Source organism: Rosa rugosa, chromosome 1 (genome assembly GCF_958449725.1).
Source record: "Rosa rugosa chromosome 1, drRosRugo1.1, whole genome shotgun sequence".
Classification (NCBI taxonomy): domain Eukaryota; kingdom Viridiplantae; phylum Streptophyta; class Magnoliopsida; order Rosales; family Rosaceae; genus Rosa; species Rosa rugosa.
The window spans coordinates 6,776,059-6,792,760 of NC_084820.1; the positions used below are offsets into that span (position 1 = coordinate 6,776,059).

The following is a 16,702-nucleotide window of genomic DNA, read 5'->3' on the forward strand; positions in this document are numbered from 1 at the left end:
ACCCGCCGGAAGTTGGCCGGTGGTCGGCCGGAGACCAGCCGGAGTTCGCCGGAGGTCGGCCGGAGACCCGCCGGAGTTGGAGAGAGAGTGATTGTTGATTTTGTACTCTAGTGGCATTTATGTAAATATGTTGGTTTTTAATATCCAAAATATAATACATTTTTTAGTCTAGTGGCCTTATGAGGGAAAAAACTAGTTAGTGGCCTTATGGCTAAAAACAAAATCAAATATGCACTTATATGTAATTAACTCTTTTTTTTTCCCTTTCCTTCTGCCCCATTACTTTAAAAAAAAAATTCGGATTTGGGCACCCAGAAATTGTTCTGGGCACCCAAGTCAACAAATTGAAATTCTCTCTCCCTGCCTCGCATATCCGGTCAGTCCAGGACGCCAATCTCGGCTTCAGGTAAGGCATCCCTGGAAGCTTCTCCAATCTCGGTGATCATATGGTCGGCGATGTTGCGGTGGTCAATCACCGCATCGGAGGGAAGAGATCAAGCTCCCAGATGCTACTGGTGGACCTGTAGTTCGAGGTGTTCAGCGAATCGCCGCGGCGGAGGAGGACTTGGGAGTGGAACCGCCGTCATCGTCGACTTCGAATTCGGAGCTGTGGTCATTGCTGTGGTTAGCGGAGAAGTGGTGGCTGGAGGAGGAGGAGCCGAGATAGGCGAGGGAGTCTGGCTCGATGGGGGAGGTGTCGTCTTTCCGACTCCGACGAGGAAGGAGCGACGGGAGGGGAGAGAGAGAAAGAGAGAGAGTTCGACCCCGGTAGCTCCGACAGGAGCTTCAGGCTTGGACGCCATCGCCACATGTCGTCGAAGGTCGTGATGCCGGAGTTCGACGCCATCGGAGAGAGAGAGAGAGAGAGAGAGAGAGAGAGAGAGAAAAAAAAAACCGGAATCTTGGAGAGAGAGAGAGAGTCGTGCTGGAGAGTCTGAATGGCATAAAACATGTCAAGGACAAAACTGTCATTTTGCTTGAAACAGGGTAAATGAGAATAAAAATTTGTTGCTGGGGTAAGTGGGATAATTTTGGCCAATTTTGGTGCTTTGGGTATACATAACCCATTTTAAAATATGGTGGGCTAAAAAAACTTTTTAATAAAAGTTTACTAATGCTTTAATTTTTTTTTTTTTTTTTAAAGTTTTACAAGTAATATGTTTTACTTTTTTCTTAAATTAAACCAGATCATATATTAAATACATATCAAATAATGAAATAGTTAACTGATAAAAAAAAATTAACATTATAACGTTTGATAGAAATTCAATAACAAAAGTGTATGACAAAAGAATATACATACTCAAATTGTATCATGCGCTCTTAAATTGAACTGAAAATCTTTAATTATTGAATTTGTATCATAATTCTCTGCCAACTCTTTTTCTGACCTAATTTATCCAAAAAAAGCAAGTCATGACTCTTAAAGCAGAATAGAAAATAAAATACAATCAAATACTTCAAGCAAAGAAATAAGTCAAATAACACATATATGACAAAAAAAAATTAGCATATAGGATAAGTTTAGAAATGCGAGGTATACTACTTTTTAATATTTAATTTTTTATATTAAAATTAAACTACAAATTAATTTTGTTTTCAAAATTTGGGTGGGCAGAAACCCGTGTGTAGCTACGCGATTGATAACATTAACATAATCTTTACACAAGAATGACCTGCATAGATCAAGAAATGATCCAAAATTTGAAGAAAAAGAAACAGCCGTTAGAAATCCCAGGCCCAATCTTGAGATTCCCCTGGTAAAGAGTGCAGCCCCAAATAGATGTCAACACGACAGATCAAAGTCCTAGTCAACGCTCCAAACTTCAAAGAGAGTTCTCAATAAAGACAAAAACAAACCCAGCCACGACCACCATAAACGCTCTGGGGAACGATGACGTCAGTGGCGGTGGCGGTCAACGGCGGCGACGGAAACGGAAGCCGACGCGCCGTGAGGTGGGCGGTGGAGAATCTCATGCCCACAGCCGGTCGCTTCGTATTGGTCCACGTCATGCCCAGAATCACTTCAATTCCAACTCCATGTAAAATATTTCCCATATCTCTCCCTCACTGAATTCATGCTCTGCTCTCCACTTGTGAGTTGATTATTGGTTGCTTTGGTGTTGTTACTGTGGTCTTGTGCAGCAGGAGATCGCATCCCGGTGACGGAGCTAGACGAGGGTGTGGTGGCGACGTACGTGAATGACATGAAGGACAAGTACGAGGAGGTTTTCACTCCGTTAAAGAAGCTATGCCAGTCAAAGAAGGTGAATTTATCATCTATGTGAAGATGGGTTCTGTTCAAATTTACTCTAGTGTGTAGTAATCATAATGATCAGTAACTTTTTGTAGGTTGAAACATTGGTATTAGAGGATGAGGTTCCTGCAAATGGGATTCTAAGCTTTATATCTCAGTCTGATATCAATTGTTTAGTTTTGGGCTCTAGCAATTCCAATTACATAACCAGGTATGTAATTCTTTGATTTCTATAGTGCTGGGCATTCTTGTAGTTATCTTGATGTTCTTTTGCTAGAACAATGAACTCATATAGGGCAATGTGTTTAGGAGGGTCATGATTTTGAAGGTTTTAACTATATGTGTACAGTTTGACATTTTTACTGTTGTGTGAAGTGACTTTCTTTTCAATGATTTGAGGCTAAGTTTATGTTCAGGAAACTGAAGGGACCAGATGTACCGACAGTTGTTCTGAAATGTGCTCCCGAGAGTTGTGATATTCATGTCGTTTCGAAACAAAGAGTTATCACAAAATCAGCTAGTTCCTCATCTGCTTGTGGTAGGTTACACAAAGTGATTCTTTTTTAGTTGATAGTTGATGCAGTTGTAATGTTCTTAATTTTTCTTGTCATGTTTAGAGTCTGGTACTGCTAACGGGCTGTCTACTCGAGGAGAAGATGGGAGGTTTTCCTCAGATATTAATGAAGGGATAACTGGAAGTCGTTTTTCCTACCTAGAATCCACAGTTAATGAAGGTTATGGAGCACCGTCAATGTCAGACCTTAGTTATCTAAGTTCTGAAGCATTTACGCGTATGGAATTTCCTGCAAACGCTAGTGTGGATCAGGAAAGGAATCATCAGAACTTGGAAGAGAACCTTGAGATTATTTCTTTCCAGCGTGGAAGTTCCTCAATTTCTTCAAACATTGAGCAGGTGAATAATGCTGACCATCTGTACCAAGAGCTGGATTTTCTTTTAGTATTTAGCAGATACATCTATCATCCTGAGGTGGTGGTTTGATGATTTATTATATGAACTATAAATTCTGCAGTCATATGTGCAGATTGAAGTGGAAAAGTTGCGTGCAGAATTGCAAAATACTCTTGGCATGTACAAACGAGCTTGTGAAGAGCTGGTACATGCCCAAAGCAAGGTGAGAGATCAACTATTATTAGATATTGCCAACATGATCAGCACCTGTCACCAAAAAAATAACAATGAACACTGCACAACAGCACTAGTAATGGGGTTGTACTACATTCCTGTTAAATTTGAAAAAGATAAGTTTAACTTCTTCTTCTTTTTCCTTTTCTTTTTCTTTTTCTTTTTCTTTTTTAACATGCCTACAATATATGGAACCAATATGATCTGGGACATACCAAGCACAGTGGAAAAACACAGACCAAGCACAGTGGAGACTTTTTTTATTGATTTATATCAGTGTTGATGGTCAACTTTGCAGGTCCAACTACTTTCTTCCGAATGCCTTGAAGAAGCAAGAAGAGTAAATGCTGCTCTTGAGAGTGAGGAAACTTTGAGAAAAATTGCTGCTGAAGAGGCAGCAAAGCATTTGAAGGCCAGGAAAGAGATTGAGGAGGCAAAACTTCTGCTTGCTAAAGAGGCTTATGAGAGGCAAATTGCTGAATTAAATGCCCTGAAAGAGTCAACAGGGAAAAAGGAATTTGTTGATGCACTCATCTCATGTGACAATAGGTACAGGAGATACAGTAGGAAGGAAATAGAGATAGCAACAAACTTCTTTTCAGAGACTAATGTGATTGGTGAAGGAGGATATGGGAAAGTTTACAAGTGCAGTCTTGATCAAACCCCGGTAGCTGTTAAGGTTCTTCGACCTGATGCAGTTGAGAAGAAAGAGGAGTTTCTGAAAGAGGTATATATTATTTAAACGAAATTAGGAATACTGAAACCATTTTATTGCACTGGTTTACTATTATGGCTCTTTTTTTGTTGCCCGTTAATTTGTTCTTGATATTTGATTTATCTGCAGAAATTGTTATGAAAATTCATTTTAGTTCTCAAAAGTCTTTAATTCCTTCACTAATAATGCTAGACCACTAGTAATGTTGGAAATTATTATGGCATTTAATATAAACAGTGAATAGTTGATGCCAAGTATATCCAGAGATGAATCAAGTTGCTGTTTTCGTCATGTAAACGGTCTCTTATGTTCTCTGCCAATTTCTGCAGGTTGAAATTCTTAGTCAGCTACATCATCCTAACATAGTTTTGCTTCTTGGAGCTTGTCCAGAGATCGGTTGCCTGGTCTATGAATACCTGGAAAATGGGAACTTGGAAGATTATATCTCCCACCGCCAGAATGGAAAACCATCTCTCCCTTGGACTGTTAGGTTCAGGATAATTTTTGAAATAGCATGTGGGCTTGCATTCTTACACAACTCAAAGACGGACCCTATTGTGCATCGAGATCTAAAACCAGGTAATGTCTTACTGGACAGAAACTACTCGAGCAAAATCGGGGATGTTGGGCTGGCTAAACTCATTACAGACATCGTGCCTGACAACATAACGGAGTACAGAGAATCAATTATTGCTGGTACACTCTTTTACATGGATCCAGAGTATCAGAGAACTGGCACAATTAGACCCAAATCGGATTTATACGCATTTGGGGTCATTATCCTCCAACTATTGACAGCACGGCATCCAAATAGGCTTATATACATTGTGGAAAATGCAATTGCAAATGGTTCTTTTGCCGACTTTTTAGATGAGTCAGTCACAGATTGGCCGCTAGATGAAACAGAGGAATTGGCTCAACTTGCATTAAGGTGTTCAAAGCTTAGATGCAGGGATAGACCGGATCTTGAAACTGAAGTTCTGCCAGTTCTCAAAAGACTCGTTGATATTGCAGATCCTAGTTCTAAGATTGAGAGAAACCATATTGATGCACCAAGCCACTACTATTGTCCAATACTTCAGGTAAAGTATTGCGAGTAGTACAACAAAAATACTGAAGGATTCTATATTTTAAGCATGCATTTCTTGCTTGTCTTGATGCATCGTGTGGTTAATGCAGGAAATTATGGACGACCCACACATTTCTGCCGATGGCTTTACCTATGAGTACAGAGCAATCAAAGCATGGCTTGACAAACACAATGTATCCCCGGTGACAAGGCTTAGACTTCAGCATTCAGAGTTAACTCCTAACCATACATTGCGCTCAGCTATACAAGAATGGAGGTCACGTGTGACATACCCTACCGCCTAAGTGGATAGACGATTGGATAATGCACCAGTTCTTGCAAGCTCTCCAAAGCAGAAACTACATATCAGGAGTGAATTTGTATTATATTTTAACTTGGATGCTCGGATGAAAATGAGCATACAAAATTCTATTCATGACAGATCAAAAAAAGTATATAGTAGAATCAGGGTTCAGCTTACAAACAATTCAGGGTTCAACATAAATAAGCTGCTTGCATTTGCTATCATGTCACAATGTCCTTCACAACTTTGAGATTCGATGGGCAGACTTTCTTCTCTCTACTATGGGCAAAATACATGAAAAGAACACATTGATAGATCCCTACGCCACCTCCGTATATTTTAAACAATCAACTACAAGTTGAGTCACAAAAAACAAGTTTGATATCATAAATTGATTACGCATAATCCACATGTAATGACACATTGTCATCCGGATAAAAATGAACAATCAAGCGACCTGACTCCAATAACCGCACAAGTTATACCAAATCATATTCATAAGCTAACAAGACATGTTAACTTGGGGCAACTCAGGCACCCATTTATAGATGCATTCTCTAATAGGTTCTAATTACTAATTCCTATTGGGAACTCTAAACCCTAGTCCTATTAATCCATTGGAAACTTAATTCCAATAGGCAGGTCTACCAATCCCAACAGAGAATAGGACAAGTAATTACACTTTCTATGTCCTCGTGGAATCCTCTTCCACCGACTCAAACAATTGTCTTGGAGAGGCATCTAAGTCATAATCATAATAAAATTAGAAAACATAAATAAGGAAAGTAAATTTCTCAAAATTCTTTCAATTGTTCATTTCTAGGTAAGTATCGAAGAACTCGTTTCCTCATTCCTATCACAAACTGTATGAATCATTGCATAGCACAGTAAATGAAGAATAATATAGAGCATGTTGGAAAACATATTGGACTTGTCATTATCTAAAATGCATTTAAGTTAATAAGCTTTGATTTAATCTGGAAATTGAACGATAGAAATACATATCTAGGACTCTATCCTGTTATCAAACTGAGGTATATGTCTCTCGATTGAAGTAGGAATCTTATCTGTCAAATAACCTGATTGACATCAAGTGTAAGTGATAAACATTAAGCTATTGCTGATAAACTCTTATGCAAACCTTGGACTCTTTATGGGATGAGCACAAGGTCAGTTTAGGCCTCTATATATATCAGGAAAAGTCCCTATGTTAACTACGTTAATGCATTAAGATCAGTCCCATTCTGAAAGCTCTAGTAGTATAACATAGAAGATCTTCTTCCTTACTGTTTTTGTTTTGTGTTGCTCGAGTTTTCTGGTGTTGATGTGGTGTCAAGCTGCTGCTGTCCTTATCTTGCTGTGAAGAAGGATCCTAGTTGCTGAAGCCATAGTTGAATGGCAGGACAAAGCATTGATCTTCATAACAATGGTAATCTCCTAAGACAAGGCTGGAGACTCAAGTTCTTTGATTGTGCAGACGGTTCTCATGGATTAGTTCATGACTTGGTATTGATATGTTGTAATTATGATTCATTGCATCTTTGGTTTTACAAAATGGTATCAGAGCATGGTTTCTATAAAATTCATATCATACGATTTAACAAATGAAATACCATTTTCTAGAAAATTAAATGTTTTCTAAATATTCAGTAAAACGGGCCTTTAGTTTTAGCCCGTACTTTAACCCAGGCCCAAGACCCGAATTCAGAATAAAAATAAAAATAAATTAAAGACATGTTTTTATAAATCGGATAGAGTTAGTCTTTGGCTGAGAATGGTTCTCAAATTTGGGGTTTCTTTAGTTTTTGGTTCTTCCGTGAGGGTTGAGATTGTTGTTTGTTTTATTCTCTTTTGCTTCCGCTATTAATCTCTGCTGATCTTGGAAAGGCCCAGGTATGTACCTTATGAATAAATTGATCAACTTGCATCGATCTGCACATGGAAAGTATTATGTGAGAATCTAAGAAGCACCGATACGGGTACGAGTATCCGGATACGATACGATCGGATACGTGGAAACGGCAAATCTTAAATGTAATAGAAAACGGAAACGTGAAGGAAACGCCAATTAAATATATATATATATATATATATATATATATATATATATATATATATAATTAGAAGAAAAAAAATATGAAACATAAACAAAGTACTAGAAAAAAAACCAATATATATATATATATATATATATATATAAATATAATTAGAAGAAAAAAAAAAGGAAACGGTTTTTTTTTTTTTTTCAATTTTTGCAGAGTAAAAAATAAGTATTACCCCACGTTTCCTATTTATTTACATTCTGGCGTTTCCGCATTGGATACGGACGTATCCAAACCGTTTCCAAATCCGGATACGCGTTTCCGAGCCGTTTCCCGTTTCGATACGGGATACGCGGGCATTTTCGCGTTTCCGTGCATCATAGGTGAGAATTCATATTCAAATTGGTATCTGTTGGTTGTTGGAACTTAAGCCGTAGTTTATGAGTTGCATTCACCGTAGTTTATCATATTCTAAGTATTATGCTATAGGAGTTGCATTCACCGTAGTTAGTTTATGAGGGAGTTAAGGCGCTGATAGGCAGGAAGATAATTTCTACATCCCTTTTGAAGAGCGTCCGATCCAGATTGAATTTTCTCAAGCCGCTGATCGAGGAGATCGAAAAATGCAACTCCCAGCTCCCGTATTGTTCAGCGGAGGAGCTGAAAGGTCTATTACGAGTAATGGAGAGTGGTAAAGAGCTTGTGGAGCGCGGTTTGAAGATCAAAAGTGCGTCGGCCATCTTTAAAGATTATCAATACACCACCAAGCTCAAAAGTTGGAATGAAATTAAATTAATAGAAGCAATTAGGAATAGGGCAATGATAGGGGGTCTCAATGAGGCCTAAAATTTGTGTGTTATGCCATGTAAATTTTATTTTCAATTCCACGTAATATATCTTGTCAAATCATAATCTTATAACACCAATTTACCCTTTTATATTTCCTTTTATATTAATTTAAGGGATATGTCTACAGATTCTTTGACTAATATTTTTCTTCACTTAATTAAATTTTTTCCTATAAATCTTCTCTCCAAATAGCATTAAACCTCGAATATATATTTATATGAATATTATTGTTGTAGAGAAACTGAAATTGAGAGGAATTTGCTGTGTATTTTCATTGATAATAGGGGCCTCTTTATATAGAGGTTTACAATACATAGAGTCTGAATCATACAAGGAAAGATAATATCTAGATTCTTCTAATTAAACTCTATTACCACTAGGTTAAGTAACCTAGAGTTTGGGCTAAACACAAATTAGAGTTTTACTTGAACAAATATGTATTTTTCACATTATGTTTTCATAATTTAGAGGAACCCAACAAAGTTCGAATTCATATACATGTGTTATGCAAATCTATTGATCAAATTATATGAAATATTGTTTATTCTTGATTGAAGGAAAAAAAAAATTCTGAAAGAGCAGTTGGAGCTGCTAAAGGTACAAAATATTAGGGATGGGAAAAGAACTGCTGTAGTGCTTCAAGATATTCAAGGTAATGTGCAAGATATTTAGGGCCATTTGAAGAAAACTGCAACTGCTATGGAACAGATGCAAGTGGATCTGCAGAAAGCCACACTTGCATCTGTTCCATAGCAGTTGCAGTTTTCTTCAAATGTCCCTGAATATCTTGCACATTACCTTGAATATCTTGAAGCACTACAGCAGTTCTTTTCCCATCCCTAATATTTTGTACCTTTAGCAGCTCCAACTGCTCTTTCAGCAAGTCATTCCAACTTTTGAGCTTGGTGGTGTATTGACTTGCTGAGCAGGCTATCGAGGAGCACATGAAGAAAATGGCATTTTCTGCTCAGGCTATGGAGGAGCAAATGAAGAAAATGCAGGATTCAGTCACCAATAGAGAACTGCAATTTAAAGATATACAAGAGGATTCCGTCTTTAAGATTTACAGCAAAAAAATTTGATCCTCTGTCTTGGCTTGAGAGTGAGTACGTGACGCTTCCATTTGCAGGAAAAAAGCTTGATAATCTACCTCTGATTCGGGCTACAGTTGGACTTGAAACTGAGGTTGAACTATTGAAGAACAGGATTATCGAACATGATAGAGTCCCAATTGTGGTTGTTACAGCTGCCGGAGGTTATGGCAAAACCCTCCTTGCCTTAACATTAAGCCAAGATAAAGAAGTGAGAGATACGTTCCGCAACAATATCATCTTTATCAGTTTTCCAAAGAAGGGAAATTTGCAGTGTATCGTACAACGATTGTGTAAACACAAAGGTATTCCCTTTCCTAAATCTGGAGAAGAATTACCAGAGTTACAGGTAGTTCAGTTCCTGGCACAATTTCTCAAGAAAGTATGGACGCAGCCTCTGCTTGTGATTATTGATGATATTCGTAGGGGATCTGAATCTGTTCTGGATTGATCTGAAACCTAAACCGATATGGATTGCTTTAATGGGAAGCTTCTTGAGGTTTAAGTCTCCTATATATATAGATGAATTGGTCACTGATTGCCACCACGGTTAATTGCATAAAGTTCTGTCCATTGAGAAGCAAGTTGGTAAGCAACATAAGACTATATTCTTGTGATCGAGTTTGCAGCTGCAGAGATGGAATCCATGCCAGTGATTGCTGAAGGTAAGCCTTGATCCTTTTATGATTATTGTCGATTTGATGTGCATATGTTGTGAGCATGTATATATGGTTTTACATGAATACCTGGAAAATGGGAACTTGGAAGATTATATCTCCCACCGCCAGAATGGCAAACCATCTCTCCCTTGGACTGTTAGGTTCAGGATAATTTTTGAAATAGCATGTGGGCTTGCATTCTTACACAACTCAAAGACGGACCCTATTGTGCATCGAGATTTAAAACCAGGTAATGTCTTACTGGACAGAAACTACTCACGTTGGGCTGGCTAGACTCATTACAGACATCGTGCCTGACAACATAACGGAGTACAGAGAATCAATTATTGCTGGTACACTCTTTTACATGGATCCAGAGTATCAGAGAACTAGCACAATTAGACCCAAATCGGATTTATACGCATTTGGGGTCATTATCCTCCAACTATTGACAGCACGGCATCCAAATAGGCTTATATACATTGTGGAAAATGCAATTGCAAATGGTTCTTTTGCCGACTTTTTAGATGAGTCAGTCACAGATTGGCCACTAGAAGAAACAGAGGTGTTGGCTCAACTTGCATTAAGGTGTTCAAAGCTTAGATGCAGGGATAGACCGGATCTTGAAACTGAAGTTCTGCCAGTTCTCAAAAGACTCGTTGATATTGCAGATCCTAGTTCTAAGATTGAGAGAAACCATATTGATGCACCAAGCCACTACTATTGTCCAATACTTCAGGTAAAGTATTGCGAGTAGTAAAACAAAAATACTGAACGATTCTAGATTTTAGTTCTCTTTGAATTTTAGCATGCATATCATTTCTTGCTTGTCTTGATGCATCTTGTGGTTAATGCAGGAAATTATGGACGACCCACACATTTCTGCCGATGGCTTTACTTATGAGTACAGAGCAATCAAAGCATGGCTTGACAAACACAATGTATCCCCAGTGACAAGGCTTAGACTTCAGCATTCAGAGTTGACTCCTAACCATACATTGCGTTCAGCTATACAAGAATGGAGGTCACGTGTGACATACTCTACTGCCAAAGTGGATAGACGAGTGGATTATGCACCAGTTCTTGCAAGCTCTCCAAAGCAGAAACTACATATCAGGAGTAAATTTGTCTTATATTTTTAACTTGGATGCTCAGATGAAAATGAGCATTCAAAGTTCGTATTCATCACAGATCAAAAGAAGTATATATTAGAATCAGGGTTCAGCTTACGAACAATTCTCGGATGTAATTATTGTAAACACAGAAAGGAAGGAACTGCTCCATAGAACAATGTTTCCACATAATGCAGCTATGTATAATGCCTATTCAAGAATTGTGACTTTACCATGTATGCACTATATTCCGATCATCATTCTCAACTGACCGTCCGGGAAGTCTATAAGCCCCCATTGGTGCACATTATTTACTCGCTTAGTATAGCTGAGTACATCATTAGCCTATATTATAGTTGTCATTCAAATGCTTAATTATCTGTACAAATTCTATAATCTCTATCATTGCCTGAACATAATGGAACCCCTGAAGGCATTATCAATATCACAACGTAACACTACCGGTGCTTCAACATGTCAGCCATCAGAACTGTGCAAATTCCAGAGCATTTTCATCTGGATCTCGAAAAAAGATCGCTGGCCTCCCAGACTTACTAAGCGTGTATGGAATACCTGCAGTATAGATAATTGCAAAGTAAACCATCAGCATTCCTTCCAAAATCATTCACATATGAAGTGAACTTCAGATGAGGAAATAAAAGCTTGCCAGCTTCATCAAGGATTGCTTTCAGCTTAGACACATCCCGAATCTCAACACAAGTGTGCCTATCACGGCCTCCATGCTCCGGTCTTCCAGTTAGAGGGTCGGGGTTTGGAAGCTCCATAAGGTGAATCATCTCAGAACCCACCCATAACCACGCCCCCCTATAGGGGAGTTTGTCATCTGGCCTAGCCTCATTAATTTCAAGACCTATTGTGGATGGTTTCATTTTTTTTCATGAACTAAGTTAATAACAAGGTACATGATGTGCATAAAAGGAGCCAAGGGGAAAAACCATAACATACCAAGCATGTTCTGATAAAAGTCGAGCGACCTCTCCAAGTTTTCACACAAGATTCCAACATGGTGGAGACTAACCAGGCCATAATCTGGATCAGTATCACCAAATGAGCTTGTAAGAGTTCATGCAACTGAAAAGAGAACAATTATATTCCCCAAATGAAGATTGAAGCAAGTATCAAAACCAGTTTTTCGTGAACAATGTCATGCTCCTTTTTACCAACTACGAGTTACAATCCAATTGAACCAAAAACAACTAGTACAACATTTTATCTTTTGCTGTGATTAAAAAATCAGGCAGAACAAAATTCCAAGATCCAGATTAGAAAATAATATGTTATATGTAGTAATCAAACTAAGTGATAAAGAATGAGATCGAAGAATGACCCTTCTTGTCTTCAGCACTAACTGATTGTTTCTCAAGTACATCTCCTCCAACCTTAGCTCTTGTCACAAAACAAAGCCCATGGCGCCCAAAATTTCTCTTGGAAATTCTGGGTGGTGGGTTTGTGTTGAGCCTGAAATGATCTTTCTGCCACCAAATAAAATCAAAGGGGTAGAACGTGTTAGAACTAACAGTCAACTCCAAAAGAAGAGAAGGAAATAAAGTTGTGAGTTACCTTGTGTTGGAGTGTAATGGTTGGGGTTGGGGTGAGAAGGGAAGCCATGGAAGAGCTGCTGCTCATCTTGGGTTCTGGTCTATTTGGTTCACCACGCACCACTCAATTACCAGAAGAAATTAACGAAATAAAAGAAAATCTTGAGCCATTCGCGTCCTGTTCTTTGGTTGACCAAAAATGAGACCTTTTGTAATTTTCGGAGTGATTCTGTAATATGCCAAAAGATGTGACAAAGATATGTATATATTCTGTAATATTTGTTTATTGTGATATTTCTAATGCTTTGGGGTTGTCAGTTGTGTTTTTGAGATAAGATTACTAATGCTTATCACTAATCAAATTTCTATCTAGAATATATGATCAATGTTTACACTTTACAATAATCCCCGATGTTAGAAATCCGAGTTGTGTGATTATGGTTTAAGTGTACGCTGAATTAAAATTTAGTAGGAGTATCAAGTACCAACTATGAGTTGTATTAACATACCGATGAGCTGACTTATAGCTGTTAACGAGTTAAACTATAAAGACCATTGACTTCAAGTTAAGAGACAAAGATATTACTTTAATTTTGACACCTCGAAAAAAAATCCAATACTAGTAAATAAATCAAAAGAAAATTGAGGGTTTGAAAAAGTTCGTTGACATGCATGAGTTCATATTATAACAATACGAGATGACTAAAAATGTCAAAGGGATGACCATTTGAGTCATTCTTTTAAAATTTTCATTGAGTTTTCACACTAAGCAGATACAATATATGACTAATATGATGATCAATTAGTCAATTACATAAGGTTGTGATTGCGCTATTGATATAACATGAATTGTCAAACGGTGTATGTACTACAGCTAGTAGTATATATTAATGTAACTTGTCATATGATGTTGACAATAATCAGTTGTTCAACGCGGATGACAAAAATGGAGATGTCTCCTTTCTAATTTTCTATGGCAAAGGCGAGTAACGTGTATTCGTTGCATATCGAGAAATACTTATGCTGGAATCCATTGATGGTTAATTTTAAGATAAAAGTTATTAACTTATAAATTTTTCAAATTCTTTATTTTTTAATGTTAACCTATAAAGGATCCAAATTCCTTTCTTTTATGATAAAATTTGTTAACTTAGGAACAATCAAAATTCTTTTCTGTGATACTTTAGATATAGAGATCAAACTTTATGGTAAGATCACTTAGGAATGATCAATTTTTTATTTTGTTTTTTGTAACTTTTTTTCTGACACTTTAGATATGAATAATCTAACTTTGTGGTGTACTCACGAGAAATGTTAGTGACTTTCTCTTTTAGCTTTAAATTTTTTTTTTTAATCCTAGCTCATATGTCAACTCTCTCTTTCTCTTCTTCTTTTCCCAAGTCAATCAACTAAACCCTTTGGATTACATCTTGAATACAATGTGCTAGAAGTACACATATGATGCAGTGGTAGTGGAATATTACATGTACAAATTTTGTATTTTCAAAAAGTTTTACTAAATAGTTACGCATTAAAAGTAAAAAGTAAACATCTCATAACTAGATATCGTGAATATGAAATTAACAAAATAAGAGATATTGTAAGTTTTAGTGATCATATACATAAAGTGTTCGAATATTCGATTATAGATTGTAAATGATTATCGTCTTTAAAGATATCTACTAGACTGCTACTGGCATGACCATCTTGTCATCATAAAAAATAACAATTACTCTATACAGTAAACGACAAAACAATCGTGAGTGACCATCGTTACTACCTACTAAACTAAACAATTCTGATACATGTTGAGTGTGAATTATTGCACTTATGTTCCGACATATATTTTAACGTCTCGATCAATAAATTTTGGTCGTTCTTGAGAAGAATTATTTAACTATAGTACGTGTGGTTTATAATTGATTGCATCTCCTAACATATTTTCCATCTCATGTTCAAATGTAAATAGTAAATAGTGAAATCCTTTTGGTGGAGCTTATCAGATATTCTTAGCGAAACAGAAGTAGTTTAGGCATTTGAGAAGAAGCAAAGGCTATAATTAACAAAATCTCCTCCTTTTGACTCTTAATTTCCTTCTTTCCTTCCTCCCCAAAAACGAAACAAGATTACTAATGCTTTTTTGTTTTGATTTTGAGAAGATTACTAATGCTTAACACTAATCAATTTTCTATCTAGAATATATATATGATCAAGGTTTACAATAATCCACAATGGTACTATGTTAGAAATCCAAGTTGTGTGATTGAGGTTTAATCTTCAGTAGTTTGGACGGAATCAAGTGTTAAATTAAAATTTCAGAGGTTACGTAAATATATAAGCTAGTTGCATAGACATAATAATAAGCTGATCGAATTATATGTGTTAACGAGTTAAACTATAAAAACCATTGACTTGTACTATATGTCTTATCTCTCTCAACTAAAAATATTAGTAAATAAGTCACAAGAAAAACGTGAATTTGTAAAAATCCGTTAACATGCTTGAATTGATATTAAAACAATACGAGATGACTGAAAACGTCAAAGGGATGACCATTTGAGTCATTTTTTTCTAATTTTTATTGAATTTTCACACTAAATAGAGATAATATGACTAATTTGATGATCACATAACCTAGGGGTTGTGATTGGGGTGTCGTACATATATAATGAAGTGTCAAACCATTGGTATGTGATTCAAGGTGTATGTACTGCAGCTAGTCTTGATCATAATTGTTGATGGGTAGTAGTAATTAATGTAAACGAAATTACCAGGTGTTTTATTCAAAGATTACTAATGCTTGACACTAATATATATTAGGGCGGCTTTCAAGCGCTATATACATGTTCGAGGTTTCATCTCAAAAGAAAAACAACATAAAAGGTTTTACAGTGTTAGAAGTCCAAATATGTGTAATCTAGTGTACATTTTAGTTGAAGGGTTTTTGTCCATTTACACCATTTTTAGAGATTTTTTTCTCACTTACCCCATTAAGTTTTTTTAATTCCCTCCTACCCAAAACACTCTAAGGAGGTCTTCCCTAATACCCCATTAAGATTTTTTTTTTGTTTTTTAATTTTTTTTAATACCATTTTACCCTCACCCCTTTATTACTTAGAGAGAGAGAGAAAATGGAAGAGAGAGAAACCATGAGAGACTTCGCCGGAGCCCGGTCGCTGGAATCCGGTCAACTTTCGCCGGATTCCGGTCAACGGTCGTCGGATTCCGGTCAACTTTCGCCGGATTCCAGTCACCGGCTACCGCCCACCGGAATTTGCTGAAAATCTCACCGGAAAGTTTTTTTGCCCCCAATAAACGTCTATTGCCCCCCAATAGACGACTATCAGCCATGTATTGCCCCCTAATAGATGATTATCAGCCATGTATTGCCCCCCAATAGAGGGACAATAGACCTCTATTGCCCCCTAATAGACTACTATCAGCCATGTATTGCCCCTCAATAGATGACTATCAGCCATGTATTGCTCCCTAATAGACGTCTATTGCCCTCCAATAGGACTTTCAATCGCTAGAATGAGAATTAATCTCCCTAAATTTAGACAACTAAAACTTTGATTATAAAAAAAAAAGGAGATTACATCAATTCAAAACGTCTATTGCCCTCCAATAGACGTCTATTGCCCCCCAATAGACATTCAAATTTTTTTTTTCTTTCACTGTCCCGTTACTTAAAAAAAAAAAAAAAAAAAAAACTGATTGGGCACCAGAAAATGATCTGGGCACCCATGTCATCTTCTCCCATCTTTCCGACTGCATACCCGAGACCGGAAGTAGTCTTCCGGCGAGGCAAAGATCGTGGATGATGTCGCTGACGTCCTCCGGGAGCTCGAGCCCAGAGCCTCCTCGAAACCCGATCTGATTCACTCATTTCCATGTCGCT

The 16,702-nt window shown here is 37.2% G+C and overlaps 3 protein-coding genes across 5 annotated transcripts; 2 read left to right on the plus strand and 1 right to left on the minus strand.

The window, feature by feature from the left end:
* Window positions 1–1,670: 1,670 nt before the first annotated feature.
* Window positions 1,671–5,713, plus strand: LOC133713466 (U-box domain-containing protein 34). 3 transcript variants are annotated; one of them, XM_062139509.1, is made up of 9 exons: window positions 1,671–2,042; window positions 2,146–2,267; window positions 2,353–2,468; window positions 2,674–2,795; window positions 2,875–3,170; window positions 3,289–3,390; window positions 3,700–4,128; window positions 4,446–5,198; window positions 5,296–5,713. In XM_062139509.1, exons 1-9 carry the CDS (start codon window positions 1,895–1,897, stop codon window positions 5,488–5,490), a joined length of 2,283 nt encoding a protein of 760 aa, XP_061995493.1. In that variant the 5' UTR covers window positions 1,671–1,894; the 3' UTR covers window positions 5,491–5,713. The 3 variants fall into 3 exon arrangements, with proteins under 3 accessions (XP_061995493.1, XP_061995498.1, XP_061995502.1); XM_062139514.1 differs by having other exon boundaries at window positions 3,301–3,390; XM_062139518.1 differs by having other exon boundaries at window positions 1,904–2,042; window positions 2,149–2,267.
* A 4,670-nt stretch (window positions 5,714–10,383) lies between these two features.
* On the plus strand, window positions 10,384–11,759 carry LOC133734697 (U-box domain-containing protein 34-like). The gene is made up of 2 exons (XM_062162337.1): window positions 10,384–10,869; window positions 10,988–11,759. The coding sequence occupies exons 1-2, from the start codon at window positions 10,384–10,386 to the stop codon at window positions 11,270–11,272; spliced, it is 771 nt and encodes a 256-aa protein (XP_062018321.1). The 3' UTR covers window positions 11,273–11,759.
* LOC133713488 (glyoxylase I 4) lies at window positions 11,312–12,983 on the minus strand. Its single transcript, XM_062139528.1, has 5 exons — window positions 12,824–12,983; window positions 12,591–12,735; window positions 12,209–12,292; window positions 11,910–12,113; window positions 11,312–11,815 (listed from the first exon to the last, which is right to left on the minus strand). Exons 1-5 carry the CDS (start codon window positions 12,887–12,889, stop codon window positions 11,727–11,729), a joined length of 588 nt encoding a protein of 195 aa, XP_061995512.1. The 5' UTR covers window positions 12,890–12,983; the 3' UTR covers window positions 11,312–11,726.
* Between the last annotated feature and the right edge of the window lie 3,719 nt (window positions 12,984–16,702).

Bases quoted from the DNA above. Each gene is read 5' to 3' on its own strand.
- LOC133713466 (XM_062139509.1), top strand. From the start codon at position 1,895: ATGACGTCAGTGGCGGTGGCGGTCAACGGCGGCGACGGAAACGGAAGC. The intron at 2,796-2,874 runs GTAGGTTACACA...TGTCATGTTTAG, and splicing joins TAGTTCCTCATCTGCTTGTG to AGTCTGGTACTGCTAACGGG. The intron at 3,391-3,699 runs GTGAGAGATCAA...TCAACTTTGCAG, and splicing joins TGGTACATGCCCAAAGCAAG to GTCCAACTACTTTCTTCCGA.
- LOC133734697 (XM_062162337.1), top strand. From the start codon at position 10,384: ATGTCTTACTGGACAGAAACTACTCACGTTGGGCTGGCTAGACTCATT. The intron at 10,870-10,987 runs GTAAAGTATTGC...TGGTTAATGCAG, and splicing joins ACTATTGTCCAATACTTCAG to GAAATTATGGACGACCCACA.
- LOC133713488 (XM_062139528.1), bottom strand. From the start codon at position 12,889: ATGAGCAGCAGCTCTTCCATGGCTTCCCTTCTCACCCCAACCCCAACC. The intron at 12,736-12,823 runs GTAACTCACAAC...ATTTGGTGGCAG, and splicing joins CCATTACACTCCAACACAAG to AAAGATCATTTCAGGCTCAA. The intron at 12,114-12,208 runs GTATGTTATGGT...CATCCACAATAG, and splicing joins CTTTTATCAGAACATGCTTG to GTCTTGAAATTAATGAGGCT.